The 19506-nt window shown below is 34.5% G+C and overlaps 2 protein-coding genes across 2 annotated transcripts; one reads left to right on the top strand and one right to left on the bottom strand.

Moving 5' to 3' along the window:
* Window positions 1-347: 347 nt before the first annotated feature.
* On the top strand, window positions 348-15401 carry LOC117118957 (uncharacterized protein C6orf118-like). The gene is made up of 7 exons (XM_033263741.1): window positions 348-448; window positions 1969-2727; window positions 3621-3746; window positions 6822-7009; window positions 10496-10805; window positions 12958-13019; window positions 13850-15401. Exons 2-7 carry the CDS (start codon window positions 2017-2019, stop codon window positions 13917-13919), a joined length of 1467 nt encoding a protein of 488 aa, XP_033119632.1. The 5' UTR covers window positions 348-448; window positions 1969-2016; the 3' UTR covers window positions 13920-15401.
* Window positions 15402-15413: 12 nt separating this feature from the next.
* LOC117119029 (transcription initiation factor TFIID subunit 13-like) lies at window positions 15414-18544 on the bottom strand. Its single transcript, XM_033263866.1, has 4 exons — window positions 18410-18544; window positions 17784-17883; window positions 17158-17255; window positions 15414-16883 (listed from the first exon to the last, which is right to left on the bottom strand). The coding sequence occupies exons 1-4, from the start codon at window positions 18440-18442 to the stop codon at window positions 16719-16721; spliced, it is 396 nt and encodes a 131-aa protein (XP_033119757.1). The 5' UTR covers window positions 18443-18544; the 3' UTR covers window positions 15414-16718.
* Window positions 18545-19506: the final 962 nt, after the last annotated feature.

Here is a 19506-nt window from a genome sequence, read left to right as displayed (position 1 = left end):
GGCACACTTTTGAATAGAGGCTTATTCGGCTACGTAAATGGTAAATTTTCTATTATCTTAGACGTCAATTTATTATTTATTCTGCTAAGGGAAAGATATTTATCCTCATCTATGTCAATCCGTTACCTTATCAACTTTATTGAAATTATCCGATAACAAAATTATAATAACAGAACATAATTGTACAGTAATGTGTACTCTGTACAAAAAAAAATGAGAAAAAATAGACACCACGAAACGAAAGAAACAAACAACCAGTACGTGTATTTAATGTTTTATGTAAAATAATAAAATTGATTGAACAGATGAAAACTAATTTTTGAGCTTACCGCGATAACTGCTGCCCTCTATAATATTCTCGCGCACATGTATGTAGCAAATGGTAACTACGACTACGCTTACAGCAGGCATTGAACTTAAAGTTTTCATTCGTTTACAGGCATTTCAGGTATTTAATTAAATATTGAATGACGTAAAATTTGGTAATGAGGAGTGTTATTAATAAAAGAGTACAACATATACAATCTATGCCATCCAGGGTGTAGCCTAGCTAGGCCCTGTACTACTAGGCCTAGTACTACTAGGTCTAGCTAGTCAGGCTTACCGGCCCACCCACCCAGGGAAGGCCAACTCAGCATGATAATAAAAGGTCCTACAGGGCCTAGTACTATACAGACTATAGCCTAATAAACTAGGCTAGGCCTATAAATTATTACGTGTATATATGTAGCGATTACCAGACTGTAATGTAAGTTAGGGCCTGCGCTGGGAATGTACAGTAGGTCTGTAGGATGTCAAATTGTGCACGCTCTTCCTTGCACAGTTTGCAAACTCGCTAGGCAAAGACTTCTTTGCACAATTTGAAAAATTTAGTAGTGGTAAATGCAATTTTTTCCCCCATTGTGTGCTACATACCGACCGTTTCCCACACACACATGGTCTGTCTTTTATCATTGCAGATTTTCTGATCGCTTAAAACATTGAAATTGTTGTACAGTATTCACCGTATATACATTATTAGGCCATATGTTCAATCATAAATTATCTTGAGCACATATTAAATGTCACATTTTACAATAATTGCTGAAAGAACCCTTACTCAGTTTGCATACTGCATGCACAGTTTGAAACGGCTTTGAAACAACATCAGCAACTCAAAATGAGGAAAAAGAACAAGAACGTGCCAATTTTAAAATAAAATATTAGACCTTGACCTATTTCTTTATTCTTGATATAAAGCTATATATGAGTTATTACAATAATTTATTTTCTTAGTGATTTTCCACGCAAATTTGAGCTATTCCACATAATTAAATTACTTTACGGGGTGGAGGGTGAGGGAGTATACAATACAACAGGGGAGGTAAGTAACAGCTTTTGTTGGAAGAAGCAGACAATCAGTTGTTAATGGATGCAAGTTCATGGCCTTTACAACATCACCTAACGCAATTATACAATGTCGCAGTGCATACTACTAGACCTAGCCAGTAATAGTGGTACTAATGTGTTTAAAGCACCATATGATTGGTTTGAGTGTATCTTAACTATAGTGGCAGACCGTAGGGTAAATTGCAGGGTATGCTATGTAATTGGCATATCTAGGAGGATCCCCCTATATAAAAATGCTCACCCATCCACTGCCCACAGATCATGCTCAAGTAGTTTAATCAACTCAAATCACATTATTTTGCATGTTATCCCCCTCACCTAATCACCGATTCCCACTTCTTATTTGTTTTAGCCAGGGTATACATCCTGCATACCTTGCTTGCCTTGACGGTCCGCCACTGCTTAACTAATCATCACTGTACAGATATGATTTAATATAGTGGCGCTTATTTTCGACCATAAATTATGTAATACAATATTAGTCTCTGAATTGCATTAAGTGTTAAAGAGATATTCACTATATTGAATCTAAAACTAAATAGGCCTATATGTTTTTGTTTTTTTTGGTTTTTTTTTCAGATCATTTTGAACATTTTTAATTTGCAAGCCATGTGATGTTAAGTAATAATGTCATCAGATCAAAGAGGACTACATGATGTATTGGAGGGCCTTTATGTTGCCCACAAATGTGATATTGACTTATACTGTTCAGGTCATTTAAATCATAATCGACTACGAAAGCCAAAAGAGGTGGCGACACATAAGCCATGGCAAAGCTACTCCGAAGATGTAACATTATTGCGTCAGCCTAGTAAACTCCCCTCTCCTAGAAGATCGGCAGAGAAGGAGAAATACATGACGCAGGCTTTATATGACTTCAGCATTGGTACATCGGGCAGCCTTCCCTTGCCTGGTATAATAGGCAGCCAGAAAGAAGGCCTTCAGACGGCTTCATGCGATAGTGATAATAAAGGACATACAACTAACAGAGAAAAAAACACCGGCAGTAGATTAAGACCAAATTCTGTTGCCTCATACATAAGCGATGGTGCGTACATCGAGGAACTGGATGTTCCGGATTTGATGCTTCCTGTCAGTGGTATAAAAACTCATAGAAAATCACAGTTGACTGATCTCTCTCTGGTTCAAAATGAGCGTCGAGAAAAATATGAGAAACGGCAGTTTCTATCAACACATTTGAGTGCCATTACGAAGAAGGATCAGTTTGCGAAAATGAGAGAATTCGATAATACGGTGCTGAGGAAAGCTGAAACGAGGGAGCAAAGTGTGTTGTCGGGAAAGCAGGCTGTGCAACATCTAGAAAGAAAACTGCAACAGGTTAATTTTTATAAGCTGCATTCACATCTAATCTGAATTTTCGGACCAGAAGGCCTACTCAACCGATGAGAAAATCAAAACAGCGCATTTTGAAAATTGGTTTGAGTTTCGGTTCAGATCCGATGTGAATGCACATTTATGTTAATGAAATGTGTAGAATACTTCATGCTCTGTTTAGAAATGTAGGCATACTATCTTGTAAACAAGATACCAATCTACTGTATGACTACATTTTAGTTTAAATTAAATTGTACAGTAATGTGCATTTTCAGGTCTGTTGATGTAGGTACATTGAATATGATTGCTTTGCTTTTCTTCATTCAACTAAAGTCTCTCTAATCTTATCCCTAACATTTTAAATCATCTTTCACTGCCTACAGTAGTACTATTTCCATTTTTACATCCTACAATAAAGTAATTCCTCTCATCCATTCATCTTCCCCTCTTCATCTCTGTTCAGTCATGTTCAATGCTTGTATTTGTGTTCATTTCTTTCTGCATTTGTTATGTACTGTATTCTGAATCTACCACATTTTTCCTCCAAATCTACTACATCCTAAAACCATCCATCCTATTTATAAATTTAAAATTTTGTTTTTATCCTGAAAAAAATTATGCGAAACTAATTAACAACATGTTTCAACGTGTCAACACGTCATCACCACGCAATAACGCTTTATATACTACTGGTCAGATGTACAATATGATAAACAAGCACTCTTTTTAAATTTCTTTTTATATTTTCCAGAGCAAAATATATAGGCCTAGTTCTCATAATTCTGTGTAGTGATGTTTTCATGAAATGACAATGCATAAGATTTTTAAATAGCCCCCTCTAGAGGATTAGTCTTTGAATAATAATTATGAATATGAAAAGCTTTTATTGTTGGCAGCGTTTAGAGGAGCTGGGACACATGATGAGCTCTCCTAACTTCCATCGCCTGCAAGTGTACAGCGACATTTGGGATGACATGCTTCAAGATACTCCAACGTTCTCAAAGATTTTGAAAGCTATTAAGGTAGGAATTGAACTGTACCACTTAATATCATTTTCTGGTCTCTTACTAATATTGGCTTATCTAGTTCCGTATTATTTGTCACATTCAATAGGCAATGTTGATGTTTTTTCTCAATTAATTTAATTATGAAGCTCTATGTATCTCATAATTTGTAAATTAGTTTTTAGTATTAAATGCAAACACTACATGGCAGAATAGGTTACACAGTGTTGAGAATTGATGTAATAGACTTAATGACATCAAATATTGAAATGGTTCAAGCTAATAATTTGGGTAATTCTTGGATTTAAGATGTGTGGGCATAATTTGTTTATTGGCCAAGTTTAGAAACTTGAAGGAAACAGCCAGGGTACTGTATTGTAGGGCCACAATAAATGGCCTCACTCAGCACACTGCTGCTTGGCGTTCAATACAAAAACTCCTGCTTTAAACCAAAATATGACTAAGATATTAAATTTAAAAACAGACAGAGTAAAGACATAATTAACTAACATTACAACCCACAACAGACTTGCACTGTATATTTTATCCATGAGATTTATTTTTTATTTATTTAAAAAAAATTGTTATTTCATTCGCATCCAGCAATGAGTAACTCACCAGTTACAGAATGGGTGATGCTTTAATCAAGTCTCTTTATGAGGCCTGGAAAGGGGAATTTTTTTTAGATGGTAGAAAAAGTCCTGACTAAATAATATATAAAAAAAGTATAAATTGTATAAAAATATAAAAAGCACTGTATATAAATATGATAGAATTTCTTCAAGTAGGTCCACATTCATTTCAATTAAAATTTTAAGGATGGCTGTGAAAGACTCCAAACGATGCAGCTTCAATAGTGCCTCTAATTACAATTCAGATCAGCAACAATCTCAATAATTAGACAATCAATTGAATTATTTGTGTCATACATGTGTTGGTCATTTTTATTCACCTAATAATATTAAACGTAGTCTTGAAACCTACAGATTGACATCAATCTTTGCTGTAGTATCTTGCTTGGCTTTTAATTGAAGCTTTTAACAATACTGTACAAGTAATTACATTATCTTGTGCATTATTTCATAGTTTCCATTTCATAGCTGTGTTTTTTGAATATGCTGACACAATTTTGCCAACACTGGCATACTCAATCCAAGTAATTTATTTTTTTTTTAATGAGAAATGCTGAAGTCTTAGCATTTGTGTTTGTTTTTTATTGCCAATGTGAAATGTATTGATGTTTTAATTTTCTTTTTCAGTGAATTGAAACAAACACAGACATAAAGCATGACATTACAGCTGTTTATAATAATTTTTAAAAATATGTAAACTGTTGTATTATTGAAAATTACAGTATTTTCATGCATTAATTTTAATGTTTTTTACCCATACAAAGGTTGTAGAATTGTATTTTAATTTACTTCACAAGGACAATTTTTTAATAATCGTCATGTTACTAAAATTAAAAAAGAACTAGTACCAACATTGTTAATGGTCATACTTAACTGTTTAATTTTTTATTTTTGTTAAGTAAAATTCAGAGGAATTGCAGGGAAACGTTTAAACTTCTTGCTGGATTGAGACAGAATCCAGAGATGTCCGAAAGGGGGGTAGGGGTGGGGTTGCCGAAAGTGGGGAAGATTAAGATAACATCACTCTAGGGGGTCTAGGGGAATTCTGTGCGAAATTTTTGTTTTCTAGATGCCCGAAAATAACCTCCAAGGCGTTTAGGGCGATCAATTTTTTCTTTTTTCTTTGTTTCTTTTTTTTTTTAACCTTCGAAAAAGGGGGAGGATGGGCTAGGGCCACCCCGGCCCCCTAAATCCACCCCAAAAATGATCCTAGATACAAAATTAACAATATTAATTAACATACCGACTACAAATTAGCAATTTCAAAAATAATTTGTAAATAATAATCAACAATGGATAACTGATATTTCTGACCAGCCTTGGAAAAAAAATATTTGTGTCTCCGACCATGAAAGTTGTCTTGATAAAATAACTCCAGCACCAATCTGTCATACACTAATCCCCAAAAATGTATTTATTTTATTTTTTTCTGCCTAAAATTCCTCCGAGATATACATGATGCCTCCGACCGTCGGTCGTCACTTTTTGCAGCCTTGTTTCCTGGCGAATTGTGGAAAACTTAATGAATCATCTCTAAATTTCTATGGAAAAGTATATCATATCTCAACTGCATGAAGAAGGCCTGCCTTGCACACAGTTGCTTTTTCTTTTTAATTCCCTTATCAGAGAGAATTAATATATTTTTCATATATGTTTTTTCCCATTATAATTCAGCCTTGTGATTGGCTGAGAACATTTGACACAACATGACACATTTAGTGGTCAGTATTGCATCGTAAATGAATCGACAATGCGTACATGGACAATAAAAACAACAGAAATATAATGTTTATCAATTACGATAATAATTATCCATTAAACATACAACAGCGGCAGTAGTACTTAAACAAGAGTGATTGATTAGACCAACTCCCTGATTAGACAAAAAACAACTATACACAAAAAATATTTGAAATTCAGTGTAGAGTCTGTTAGTTAGCTGGCAGTTTTATTTTTTCACTTTACTTTGGACGTAAACCTAATGACCTTTCCGAAGTGTCAGTCAAGCTTAATAACTGACCAATCAAGACAGGTCAAAGAATATGTGTTTGGCACACAAACACATGTCGTTCTGATACCTTAACACCAATGAGTTGTGGGACCTAGCAACCAGAGCTGGAAAAAGTGTGCGACAAGCGGTTGGAGGAACCATGAATGTCCTGGAAGCACCATGAATGTCCTGGAAGCAATTTTGGGGGAAAAAATTTAAAAAAATAAACTGTTGGGCTATATTGTACAGATAACATTTGATGCTGGAGGAATTTTAGTGAGATAATTTTCATGGTTGAAGGCACAAACATTTTTTTGGGGCCTGCTAGCAACAATATTCAAATAAATGGAAATATGATTTTATTCAAAATCATAATTTTTAAGATTTGGGTCAATCAAGCTTGATTTTTATTTTAGCTTCTGAGGGCAAAAAAATTTGATGGAGAAATTTTATTTTATTTTGTCTCTCAAGGGTGAATATGATATCTATATGGGCTCCTTGCTAGACACTCAACCTCAACAGCAAAGTCAAGTACTGTACAAGCAAGTGCGAGGCTTGGCAGCCAGCGGTACATCAATACCGGGACAAGTTAAACATGAGCAAAACACAGTACAACAGATAGAAATGCAAGCTAAACAACTGTTACAAGACAATCAACGGTAAATAACTGCACTCTATTTTCGTTTCTGTTATTTACATTTCATTAATTTCAAATCGATAACAAATTTTTATGTTAAAATTATTGAAGATCGGTTAAAATTGAAGAAATTCCATATATATATATTATTTGATAATTTCTCAAATGCGAGGGAGGAAATTAAAAGTGTTGAACTCACTCTAGAGGATGTAAGAATGTATTTTGTGTGTCTATACCATTTTATTGCATCATAATTACCATAAATGCTCGCATAAGCGTCGCAGGACATATAAACTTTTTTGCGGCTTCAGTGCGGCACTTATTCAAGAGCGCCGCTTATAAAAAATATTGGCGTGGCGCTTTCTTTGCCCGTTTCAATGTTACCTATTTCACGTTTTCCGGTAATTCAGTAGGCCTATCATACTGTAGGTCCTATCATAAAAAAAAAACGTTTATAAGAAATGCTTGTGTCTTCATTGTTTTATTTATTCATATTAACACTGTATACATTGAATTTAAAACCCTGTTTCATTACACATAGGGTAATATTATATACTCTCAATTAAGCGCCGCGGCGCTTGTTCAAGACCGGTGCTTAACGGAAAAAATTATGTTTGGTGCGGTGCTCATTGAAGAGCGGCGCTTATTATTCAAGCATTTACGGTAAATGTCATTTGCTTCCCAAGCAAGATACATTAATTATATCTCTTACTGCTTGGAAGTAGACTTAAATTAAATGCTCTATACACTGGAAATAGGTCTTCTTCGGACTTTCGTGGGTTATCCTTGGTGTTTACACCGAATAAATCCATCCATTCATAATGTAACAATGAACTAATTTTGCTAAACTTTGCACTTTAGTTATATCTGAACTATAAATAACTCACATTTAGTCATGTTAGTCTTTTTATCATTTTATTTAAAATCACATGTCTAATGTACTATGGAGTAGGTTCAGGCATTATATAAAAGTAATTGATTAAGTGGATGTAGTTGTTAGGGTAACAGTGTCGTATTTAACTTCATAGAAAATTGAACTCAAGAGTTACTTTTGTTGGATCTGATCAGACAATTATTTATTTTGAACATGGTGATTTTCTATTAAATGCTGTTGCTAGAAAAACAATCTTATTAAATTTTATTCTACAATGTAAGTGCTGTTAGTGTTACACATTTCCTAATGGCTTATTAATCCTTGTAAAGCTACGGTATCAATTTGAACTAATTTTCTAAACGTCGCACTTCAATTTGCTAATAATTTTCTAATATCGAAAACTACAAGAAACAAACGAACCTGAGCGGCACCTCTTGATATATAGCGCTGCTGCGCAGACCAGATTAAATTGCTCTCCATGTAAGCATTTCAAATAGATTTCCCACTATATTGGGAAGCTGCTCTATCTTCTGCTATTTATTATCTTTAGCGACAGACGTAATAAAAATAACTTTTTCTTTCTTCTGAAATTTCCATTTTGTTCATGGGTGCGCTAATTGGCAAAAAAAGAGTTTTTTATTTGAAATTATCATCATTGGTGGGCAGCAAGTTTGTTAAACAAGGATTGAAAGGGAAGTCTCACTTTAAGTACCTAATATACTATGCAGTAGGTTCAAGCATTAGATGAAAGTAACTGATTGAGTGGGTGTAGTTGTTAGGGTGTAACAATGTCGTTTTATCTTCATAGAAAAATTCTCTTTTCTCGCCGAGAGTAACATTTGTTACTAATTGCACATTAAGAGGCTTTTCTTTTGATAAATATAATGATCGTCTAAAGGATGTTTTTTTTAATATAAAAACAATTTTTTTTAGCAATTTTGAGAAAGCAGCAAATTATGTTGCTCTATACTGTAGGTACCATTTCTATTATATTTAAGCAGTTTAGTTACAATTTTGTTGCAACAACAAGTCAAAATGTCGCATCTCTAGTACTGCACCATTAAAATCTAATCTAATTGGTTACAACCAACTACAACAGCGTGTATTAGATTGCACGTTCCTTGTTTTATAATCATCAGAAAGATATTGCGTGTGAACACATTACATACGGTTCCATTCAGCCATTTTGATTAATTACAAAAGTGTCCAACACTAATGTCCATTGCTGATAATTAAAATATGTGTACAGATAATACTATAATTATAATATTAACGCAATTACTTTGAACTTAATCATAGGTCTTGCAAAGGAATACCGAAAAAAGGTACATACCTGAGTTTTTTTTGTTAAGGACGTTAAATGGAATTGAATTTTTCCATGTGTTTTTAAGATTTTTTTCAGTTTTTTTTTAACTTATTACATATATTATAAAGTAGCATTGGTGGATGCGGCACTCTATTCTTTGCCAAGTGTTTGCGAACTTTCCACTGTTCAACATTCTGTTATCAAACCCCCCCTCCCCCAAACCCCCCCCCCCCCCCAGGGTTTTCTGTGGCTCCCTATTTCCCTGACTTAGCCTTCCTGGATGATTTCTTTGAAAAGTGCTTGCTTTTGAATGTTCGTAAGTTCTTGTGCTGCAGATTCTTTAAAGCCAGGGACTGTAGGAAAATTTTTTTTTTTTTTAAATATGTTGTACAACTGATGTTTGACACAAAAAAGATATTTGACGAAAAACTTAGAAGCGGTTAGATATACAGATTTTTGATATTTAAAACTGGGAAGAAAAGGGGCGTAATTACCCTTCTTTCACTTCCCCCCCCCCCCCAGTTTTCACTAATTTTTTTGCACTACTCACTTCTATTCGGAAAATGTTTTCTCCCATTTGAAAATTTCTGGATCCGCCCCTGACAGTTACAAACAAATCATCAAAGTAGAAAGAAAACAACACAAGCAAATTCAAAAGAAAATTCAATGTAAAACTGTTAGTTAATTTTTGGTTTGTTTGGAAGTTCAATCCAACTTTTTAAGATTTTCAATTTGAAAATGTTCTTTTTAATGCATTGACAAATATTCAAGTAGTACAATTAAATCGTTATAAGTAAATTTGAAGATGTGTGCATTTTAAATGGATTGTGATTACATTATTGATTTATTAATTTCAATCATGGTATTACCTTGAAAAGTTAATGAAATACTGCAGAAGCTCAATCAACACTTGTACTTAGGCCTAAAATAGCTTCTGCAGCTAGAGACTGAACGGAAATTTGATGACACATTAAACAATGGAAACCTGTCAGAAAATATAGGATTTTTTTACTATAGAAGTTATCAATGGTAGTTAATTAGACTTTGATTGTAACAGGTACAATAATGAAATATAAATAATAACAAAATTAAATAAATAATGAAAAATATAAAACTCATATTCTTAGAAAAGAGATTGGTGAAAACCGTTAAATCCAGACACCAAACCAAACATTAAACAATGACAAAGCATCAAGTATAGATTCCTTCACAGCATCAGCCTATCAAAAAGTAATGCATATGCAATAAATGTGGATAAAAGCATGGTATAAAAATCTAACACACTTGATATATATTTTCAGTAATCAATCCACTTTATTTCTTTATAGACTTCGGAATTCTGTTGAAGATGAAAAAGCAGATTTTTCAATGGAACCCTTGCCAGATGTAAAAGCAGTTGAACAAAGTGATTTGAACACACGCAGGGACAGTGGGCTAGAGAGCTTCGAACAACAAATCACAGCTTTACATATTGGAATTCTAGAGCTCGTTGAAGATATGAAAGAGGAGAGGCAACAAATACAGCAAAATTATGTGCCGAGTGCAGTGTGCAAACATCTGGAGCATGGAGTCAAAGAAATGGAGATAGCTGTACTCAAGGTTCTCAGTACAAACGAATACCTTGAAAAAACTATTCAGGTACTTGCTACTATGTTCAGGACTTAATTCATTCACATCTAAAGGCCAACTCGGACAGTGTATGCAATAGTAGCACCAACGGGAGGTGGGGGTATTCCCCGTCATCCGATGTCACAAATAATTTGTCAGATCAAAAATATTAATTTGCATATCCAGATATGTTATTTTGATTGCCAATACCTAATAATGTAGTCTAAAAGCAAAAATTTGGGCCATAGTAATCCATACAAAACTCTCCCCAATAACCCTTCCAGAGATTGTTTTTATTCCAAAAACCCTGACCAAGGCTTGAGTTGGCCCCTTGCTTCGCACCCTTCTGTCGGACATGTTAGAGCCCCTGTCGGCAAATTTATGCCAGCTGTCGCTTTCTGAGTTGACCTTAAATAACACTTTCGGTATAAAACTCACCAATTTTATAGGATAAATGTATCTGGCACACAATGCTTGAATCACTTAAGACAAAATATTGTATGGAACACGAGCTACAGACTTTCCGCAATATTCCTACCAAGATACCAGTGTTTTCATGTAATTCAGTTTATAACATTCTAAATACCGTCACATGAATGCATGCTAAATATTTCCCAGCACAGAAGATGTGGAAATTTTATTTCTCGTTTAAATCGGGTATTAGATCTGGCTGATTTTATCTAATGAGGTAATTATTATTCATTGTCAAGAGACATGGAAAGATAATGTGTTTAGTATTAAATATCGTAAAACCTCAAATAGAAGCACAGTGGGCTTAATCTTGAATTGAAAAAGAAGCCCTTCTCGAAAAGAATCCCAAAAAAAGAAGGGCCATAGGGCTTCTATTCAAGGGTTTACGGTATGAACAAGTGTTTTTATTAAATATGTCTAACCATACATATTCTGTAGCTTTGTATCATTCTTTTTTTATTAATTTCAATAAAGTATAAAACATACTACTTTTCCCTTTGGCCAACTAGAGTACATTTCTCTGAAGAAAGAGTAGAAACTAAATATATATGTTGGCATTTTGAGATTATTATCTTGTACAGTGTATGTAATTCTAACCCCATCCCCTTAGCATTTGATCTGATGTTTGATTTGTATGTTTCTGTTTAAAATGATGACAAAGATGGAACAACAACAAACTCTTAATATCAATCAATCCAAGGCTTCTGTCACATTGCAGTAATTACCATATCAAGTCTAGATCCTTACTGACTGAGAGAAAAGGATTAAATTAATTTTTTTTTAACTTGCATGTTGATAAAAATATTTCCCAATTCATTAGATCTATATGCCAGGTACTTTTTTGAAAAAAAGGAAAACAATTTGATGATTAAAAGTTTGTGTGTTAATCTTTATTAGAACTTGCAATCAGTGTTGACATCATTTATCCATTGTGGGTAGAGTGTTTGCATCCAAGAAAACCAAGACAAGACAGTATCCTAATGACCTTGAATCCCAGACCAATTAATTTTACCTTTTTAGTTTGATTACATTGTCTATGACTAGGAAAATTAATTAAATCACCATGAACAGCAAATGCATTAATTTTATTTGTGCTCTTTAAAAAATATGATTTTTTTTTTCACTTGAGGGGTGGGAAATTTCCAACAGAGACCATAGGAGAATTTATAGAAAAACCCTCATAGTGCCCAAGTGGCTAAGCCCCAGGTGCAGAGAAAACTGGGTACAGTATTTTTGCCATTTTCATATAGAATCATTAAATCACAATGGAAAGGGCTTAAAATGACAAAAGATGAACATTAAAAACCGTTTATGAAAATGATAATTGCCTTTGAACACAAGACACATTATTAATTTGTCTTGTAATACTTAATCATAAATATATCAATCCATCAACCAATATGCATATTAATCAATTCTGCATCAGTAGCTATACAGCATGTCAATTTTAATATGTAATTTCATAATACTGTTTTTGTTTTGCTTCCTTTTTTTGTAATCTCTTCTTTCCAGTACCATATATATTCCTAGTACAGACATCTGTATATATATCTCTAATACATTGTTGTTTTTGTTGTTGTTAATGTCGTTGTTTTCATCGTCGTATGATAACATGTCCCTCAGATCAAAGGCTCTCACATTATTATTATGAGATGGTGTTGTCAGAGTAGTTCTAATTATAATGTATTTCCTGTGTACTTCTTATCCGCAGCAACTGGAAATAGACATTGAGAAAGTCATGGAAAAAGCAAGCATAGAAGATGCAGAGAGCAGGTAAAATATGTCTATGAAATATGAATTAAAACAACTGTATGACAATGTGTGATGTGGTTCCCTTAATAAATACTCAAGGTTGTAGTTACTTTTTGTATGATAATACCTATCTGTTATTCATCCAAGATTCTGAAAGTATGCAAGAGCACGTTGCATTCAGTGGCTTATCTATCTATTTAGATTATCTATCTATTTAGTCTTATAGTGGGGGTGCTGAGGGGGAGGGGGCGCGCGAAGGTGAAGTGGAGTGGCTCGATGATCAGTTGAGGGGCGATAACTCGTAAAATAGGTGATTTTAATTGATTTTTAACTACTTGACCATGATTTTTGGGGGAGCAAATAGTGGGTGGGGGGCCCCACAAGTAATTTTTGGAGGAGGCCCCACGCAACCCCCTAGATACGCCGCTGGTTGCATTGAGCCTCACATTGATATTGAGATGCCCCGAACACTACTTCTAAGGGAAGGGGTTAGTTTTTTGTTCAATATCGTATATTCATATGCAATGAATGCTTGCACCTTTGGAGACTTGTTACTTTATAGCACTTTTCATTGCAGTTACAAAGTACCCTCCATATTGATGAAGTTTTGCCCCCCAAGTACAGCCCAACCCAAACGATATACAACAGAGTATGCTTTCATACTGTAATATGTTATTTTGTAAATTTGTCATGGTTTGTGAAATTGTTGTTAAAAGTAAACTTTAAGAAAATTTTAAAATGTTATGCAGTTGTCCCATGTTTGATATTTAGATATAAGTTAAATATTAATGAAAAATGAGAATATAGATACAAAATAAATAATTATAAAATATTTATTGTGATTTTTGCAGGCAAGTGTGGAAGGCCATCAATACTCTGTCAGTGCCTATGGAGGAAGGGGATCCACCAACACCCCGATGACATGTCAATGAGTCTACGACTGTATACATCTACACGACATGTTCACAAGTGCTTTATACATCTACACAACATGTTTGCAACTGTTGTATACTGTACATCTCGTCATCTTCATCATTGGCAACTTTTTTTCTATTGATGATTGTTCATCTGTTGTCTCAACTTTGAATGGTTTCATCATTAGTTCTCTTGTTTGTTTAGACCAGTATATAATAATTTTATGACAAGACAAACAATGTTTCCTAAATAATAATATTACAACAAATTATATTTGGAATAGTGAGAGTTGCTGTAGTACATTTCATACAATTGTATTATGTTACTTATGAACAAATATGGGATCTAATACCCTATTCAGAATAGCATCGCATTGCAATTGGTTGTTGCACGATCGGTTGTAGCAATTGCGACAACCAATCGCTTTTGTGTGTAAAAGTTCGAAAATAGTAGCAATTGTTACCCGTTGTGATTACCATAGAATCCGATCGCAAAGCATCACAACAAATTCCACAGGCACTGGTTGGCCGATGTCAGTCATCAGGTCTAGCCACCATTTTACTGCCGTTTGACCAAGGACTTTTAACTGTTACCAGGATAGGAAGCTGGCTGGTTTAAGCCATCTAACTTGAATTAGCCTTATGTGCAGTATTGTTATGCAAATGAGCCAGATAAGCACAATCTGCACATGCTCAGAAAAACAAAACTTTCCTTAATAGTCACACCATGGCCACACTGCATATTGACATACCCATGCCATACCTGTGTCTCATGTAATAGTGAATGTTTGGATTTAGTTTGTTGTAATTTATATTTTTCATGTTGTTAACATGGCATTGAATGGTGCTTGGTCATTTTATCTTTGGGATAATCACTACCGTTGTTTTCCAAAACCATTGGGTTAAGCTTGGTCTCCACAAAATCGCTACACCCTATCGCCGACAGCTTTCGGCAACGCTGATTGGTCAGTCGGATCTGTGAGCCTTCCCTATTACGCTGTGAACAGCTGCGCAGTATAACGATTGCAGTAAAGAACCTGTAGTGATAATGTAGTGGTTTTATGGAATCCAGGCTTTACAGGTTGCCTTTAAATAGTACTTCACATATTCATGAAAGAAATTAATGACGTACAGTATTAGATAAGTTGCTTTTTAACAATAGCACTGTACAGTATAGTATATATTTATTATTCGACAGAAGGCACGTAATTCTAGATGTTGTAGAATATTTTAAAAAAAGGTTTAGTTGGTTTTTTTTTTCATGACTAAATTTAATGTAGCTTTTTGTAGCAATTCTTGATTCTTGTTTGCTTCCTATAAATGTTATATTTTTTGCAAAGTTTGAAAGTCACACAAATATACAATACATAGTTCATATTTAATTGTTATTGAGTAGATTTGTTATTGGTTGTAAAAATATTCTTGACAAGAAATTCCTTCTTTCTAAATATGTTTGTTAAACATACATGTTATTAAAAGACAAAAGAAAGAGCTGACTACATTTTGGTCACCATAAAGTATTTATTTTTACGTATATAAACTGGCACTTCAGCCCTCTAGAGGAAACACGTGCATAGCTGTTCGTTATTGATGAAGTGCATGTAGCACACAAAAGGTTTGTGCCTTAGCTCCTATTCCCCACCACTGGTGGTTAAGAAAAAAAAACACATTTAGGTACCTGTAGTTACAGTACAAAATCACCTCGTAACACCTTATTTTGCCTACTAGCACCCCTGACTGCCCTCACCCATCAGTCCCCAATGTCAATATTTCACTGCCCCTATCCCACCTGATGAAAATCAATTCTTTATCCACTACACATGCAGTGGTGGCTGTAGGATTTTTTTTTTTTTTTTTACGTGGCATACATAGATTCGGTCAAATTGCGTCCTAGAATCTATGCAACGAAAACTTGAATGCGCAGATGACTTTTAGTGACGTCATTACGGTCTGCCATCGTCGTGCAGTCGAAAGCTCCCTAATGTTAACTTTAGCATGCAACATCCCCAGCTAAGGATTTTATTTTTTAATAGGGGCCTCTAGATGGCCAGAAATAGCACTCTCGGACTTCTCGGCTCATTAAAATCTGCATTATACTATACTTAATATTTTCAAAAATACTGACTAATTGACTGTTAATTGATTACCATGAAAATCAGGTGTATATCATATCCACAAAATTGTATGTTATGTTCTAACTTCATTTCAACATGTTTGTAGCGTCTTGTCTTATTGTCAATTGTAAAAAGTTGTGCAATGCAATGACGGGATGAACATCATTATTCCAAGAAATCACGATCTACATACTCCTCAATAAATTTCTTATCGGTGTAGCATCAAAATGTAGTATGCTACACATTTGTAACAATGTAAGTCACACATGGTGGAAAGTGCTAGATTCATTATATTGTTAAATGTAGCATGCTACCATCTTTTAAAAGTTCATTATGAGTCTTAGAGGAGTGTCGCATGTAAACCTTTTCCGAGTCACTAGGGCACATAGGGCTGGAGCCTATCCCCAGTTTCAAGTAGCATGAAGCGGATGAGAGTGTGTTGCATCCCCTTGGTAGGACACTGGTGACCGCAGGTTACTCCCACCAATTTGCTGGTACAGCTTGGTAGACTGAAGCAATGTAGATATAAAGTGCACTGCGAAGGATCAACAACCCGACCTCGAGTTTGGGAAACCAACCATTCCCACTGCGCACAACAGCCTCCACAAAATTAAAATCCTCCAGTATAAATGTAGCATGCTTCCATCTCCTAAAAGTTCATTATCAGTCTTACAGGAGTTTAGCCTGCTACCTCAATATATTGCTTCATCGAATGCTTTTCTCGCTTTCTTTAACTCTTCGTTCATTGTAAGGAGGTCACGAACTCTGGAATATTTTCTTGAGTCTTTACGAATAAGGAACACGATATCTTCCACCTGGACACGCCCTCGTCTACCGACCTCCATTGCTTTATGTGTCTAGAAAACATAAAACAGTTAAAATAATTAATTCTGTTATTATTATTATTGTTGTTATTATTATTGATTTTTAAATTTCTATAGCCCCGGTTAAAACGGAAGTTGTCACTAGCATTTTACAACCTATTACACAATAATGAAATAATAACAATAATAGTAAATATAAATGAAATAATAACAATAATAGTAAATATAAATAAAATAACAACAAAATAACAATATTTAAATGTTTATTTACACTACAGCAATCAAACAACACTTTAATTGCACATACCATCTCAGTTATAAATTCCATGACCAAATCGTCCAGTAAATCCACCGATTCCGTGTAAGGATTCTGATCATCACCAAATCCATACATCATGCACCGCACTGAAAAGGTACGACAACAAATTAAAGCATGCAGCAGCAAAGGATTATTATTTATTTATTTTAGTTTCGGCTTCTTCACATACGATATACTGTAAGGAAATTTTTATATAATTTTGGGGGGTGCACCCCTTAGATACGCCATTGGGAGAAGGTACTGTACACTAGGGGTTTGCTGAAAAAATATTTTGGAAAAATTGTTTGAATGATTATATCATTGCCACAAGGCTATACTGTAATTTTTTTTTTTTCAGGGGATGATACCTCAAATTTGCATGGAAAATCGCTAAGAAAATAGGTGCACAGAATCATAAATAGTACAGTACTCCATCATTGTTTATATATTATTAAGAAATAGGTCCAAGCCCAATTTTTGGCAAAATCTAAGCAGAAATTGGCCCTCATTTTCCAAAATGCATGGACAGATTTCTATATTCTCCATGCAGGCCTTATTATATAGTCTGGCCACAAGGCAAGGGCATTAATTTTATTTTTCTTATTTAGAGACTGTGTCACACATGATTCACTTACATTCCTTTGAAAACATTCTTTTCTTTTTGTCTGGTGCTTCAGTTGAACTTTCACCGCTGGGTTCAGTTTCTTGAGTTTCTGGCACAGTTTCTTTTTCTGTCTGCAATTGTTAATTTTTTTTTTTTTTAAAGTTGTATCCATATATTTACTCAAACATTTTCACACACACACATAACCTATACCAAATTAACGGTTACAAAAACAAACAATTTGCTGAACATTCAATTTCCTTCGTTGAAGAAGGATGAATAAAGTTTTACTTTTGACTGACTTTTTAAAACACTATACAAAAATAAAATATAAAATATAGAAGTTTACATATTATAATTATTCATTTCTAATTATTATATCCGTGAATAAATTGCTATTTTAAACTCAATTATTAAGCACGAGATCTACTTCGGGGTACGAGCTGTCTAGCTAGAGGTTTATTGCAAGGCCGAACGTGCACCGGCAGCACGTACACGGTAGACCCATGCATGCGTATGGCATCTCTCTATCTAGCCTAGCCTAGTAATTTTGTAGGCCTAGGCCTAAAGCCTAGTTAGTAGAGGCCTGGAAAAATAATACTCGTAGAAACTTTTTGCAATAACATATATAAAATAATTATCCAAACTGAAGCTTACTTCATTCATTGTATCTGAACCAGTATTGCTCATACCAGAAACAAAATATGAAAATCTAAACAAAGAACAACCCGCATATCACGACTGATCGATGGGAGCTCAAAGTTTGTGTTGATGGGCGCTTCTCCCATGACTTGCTTCAACTTTGGCTTTTAAATAATATTCATCTTTATATATGATAGTAGATTTTTTTTTAAATAAAATTGTTAGACCATATACAGTATAAAAATAAAGTAAATATATTATGCTATTTGAGGTGACTAATTGTATTTTTTTATTTATATTTAATACAAAACATCTCGTAACTACAATTAAGCTGTTTACTAATTACGTAATCATTAGAACTCAGGGAATGCCAGAACATGGCCAGAACCATGGCCAGAACCCAGAACCAGTCAATTCGAGCGAATGACAGTTCGAGCGGATGCATTTAGTGCGAACTATAACAAGGGCGAATTTATCGTCGCTCTATTCTTGTAATTGTTAATGTTTTAAATGCAAAAAATATTATGTGCACTAAAGTTCTAAAATGTTTTTGGTACTTTTTGATAAATATTCCATGTTTGAATTACAGTCTTGGAAAATCCGCCAGTCCCTGTTGTGTGACAATAGTATCAACAGCACAGCAATAGATCATACCAATTTCTCCACTATTTACCATTCATCTATCCTGGTCTCTTTATAGTTCAAAACCCACTTTTTCAAAACTTAGAATGTGGAAAGAATAACAATTAATACTAAACATTATTTTTATGAACATAGGTATGTTTAATTGTAAATTGTTAACCTTATAAATCAATTAAATACGAATTTTTTTTGTACATAAGGCTTCTTCCCCGGAACCCACCGGGGCGTTTCCCCTGGCTCCAGTGGCGTATCTAGCTGGGGGTGCTGAATAGGGGCGCGAAGCAGGGGCGGATCCAGAAATGTCCAAAAGGGGGGGCCGGAAGCGGGGGCCGAAAGTTGGGCCGATTGAGACAACACAGTCGTAGGGGGTCTGGGGCATGCCCCCGCGAAATTTTTGTGTTCTAGACGCACGAACATAACATTTGAGGCATTCTGGGCTATCAGTTTTTTCTTTTTCTCTCTTTTTTTTC

The sequence above is a fragment of the Anneissia japonica genome, unplaced genomic scaffold (assembly GCF_011630105.1).
Source record: "Anneissia japonica isolate Jap-2015-1 unplaced genomic scaffold, ASM1163010v1 scaffold287957_len1322810_cov207, whole genome shotgun sequence".
Lineage (NCBI taxonomy): Eukaryota > Metazoa > Echinodermata > Crinoidea > Comatulida > Comatulidae > Anneissia > Anneissia japonica.
Note: the sequence above shows the minus strand (reverse complement) of the source record. Positions and strands in the feature narration are given on the sequence as shown.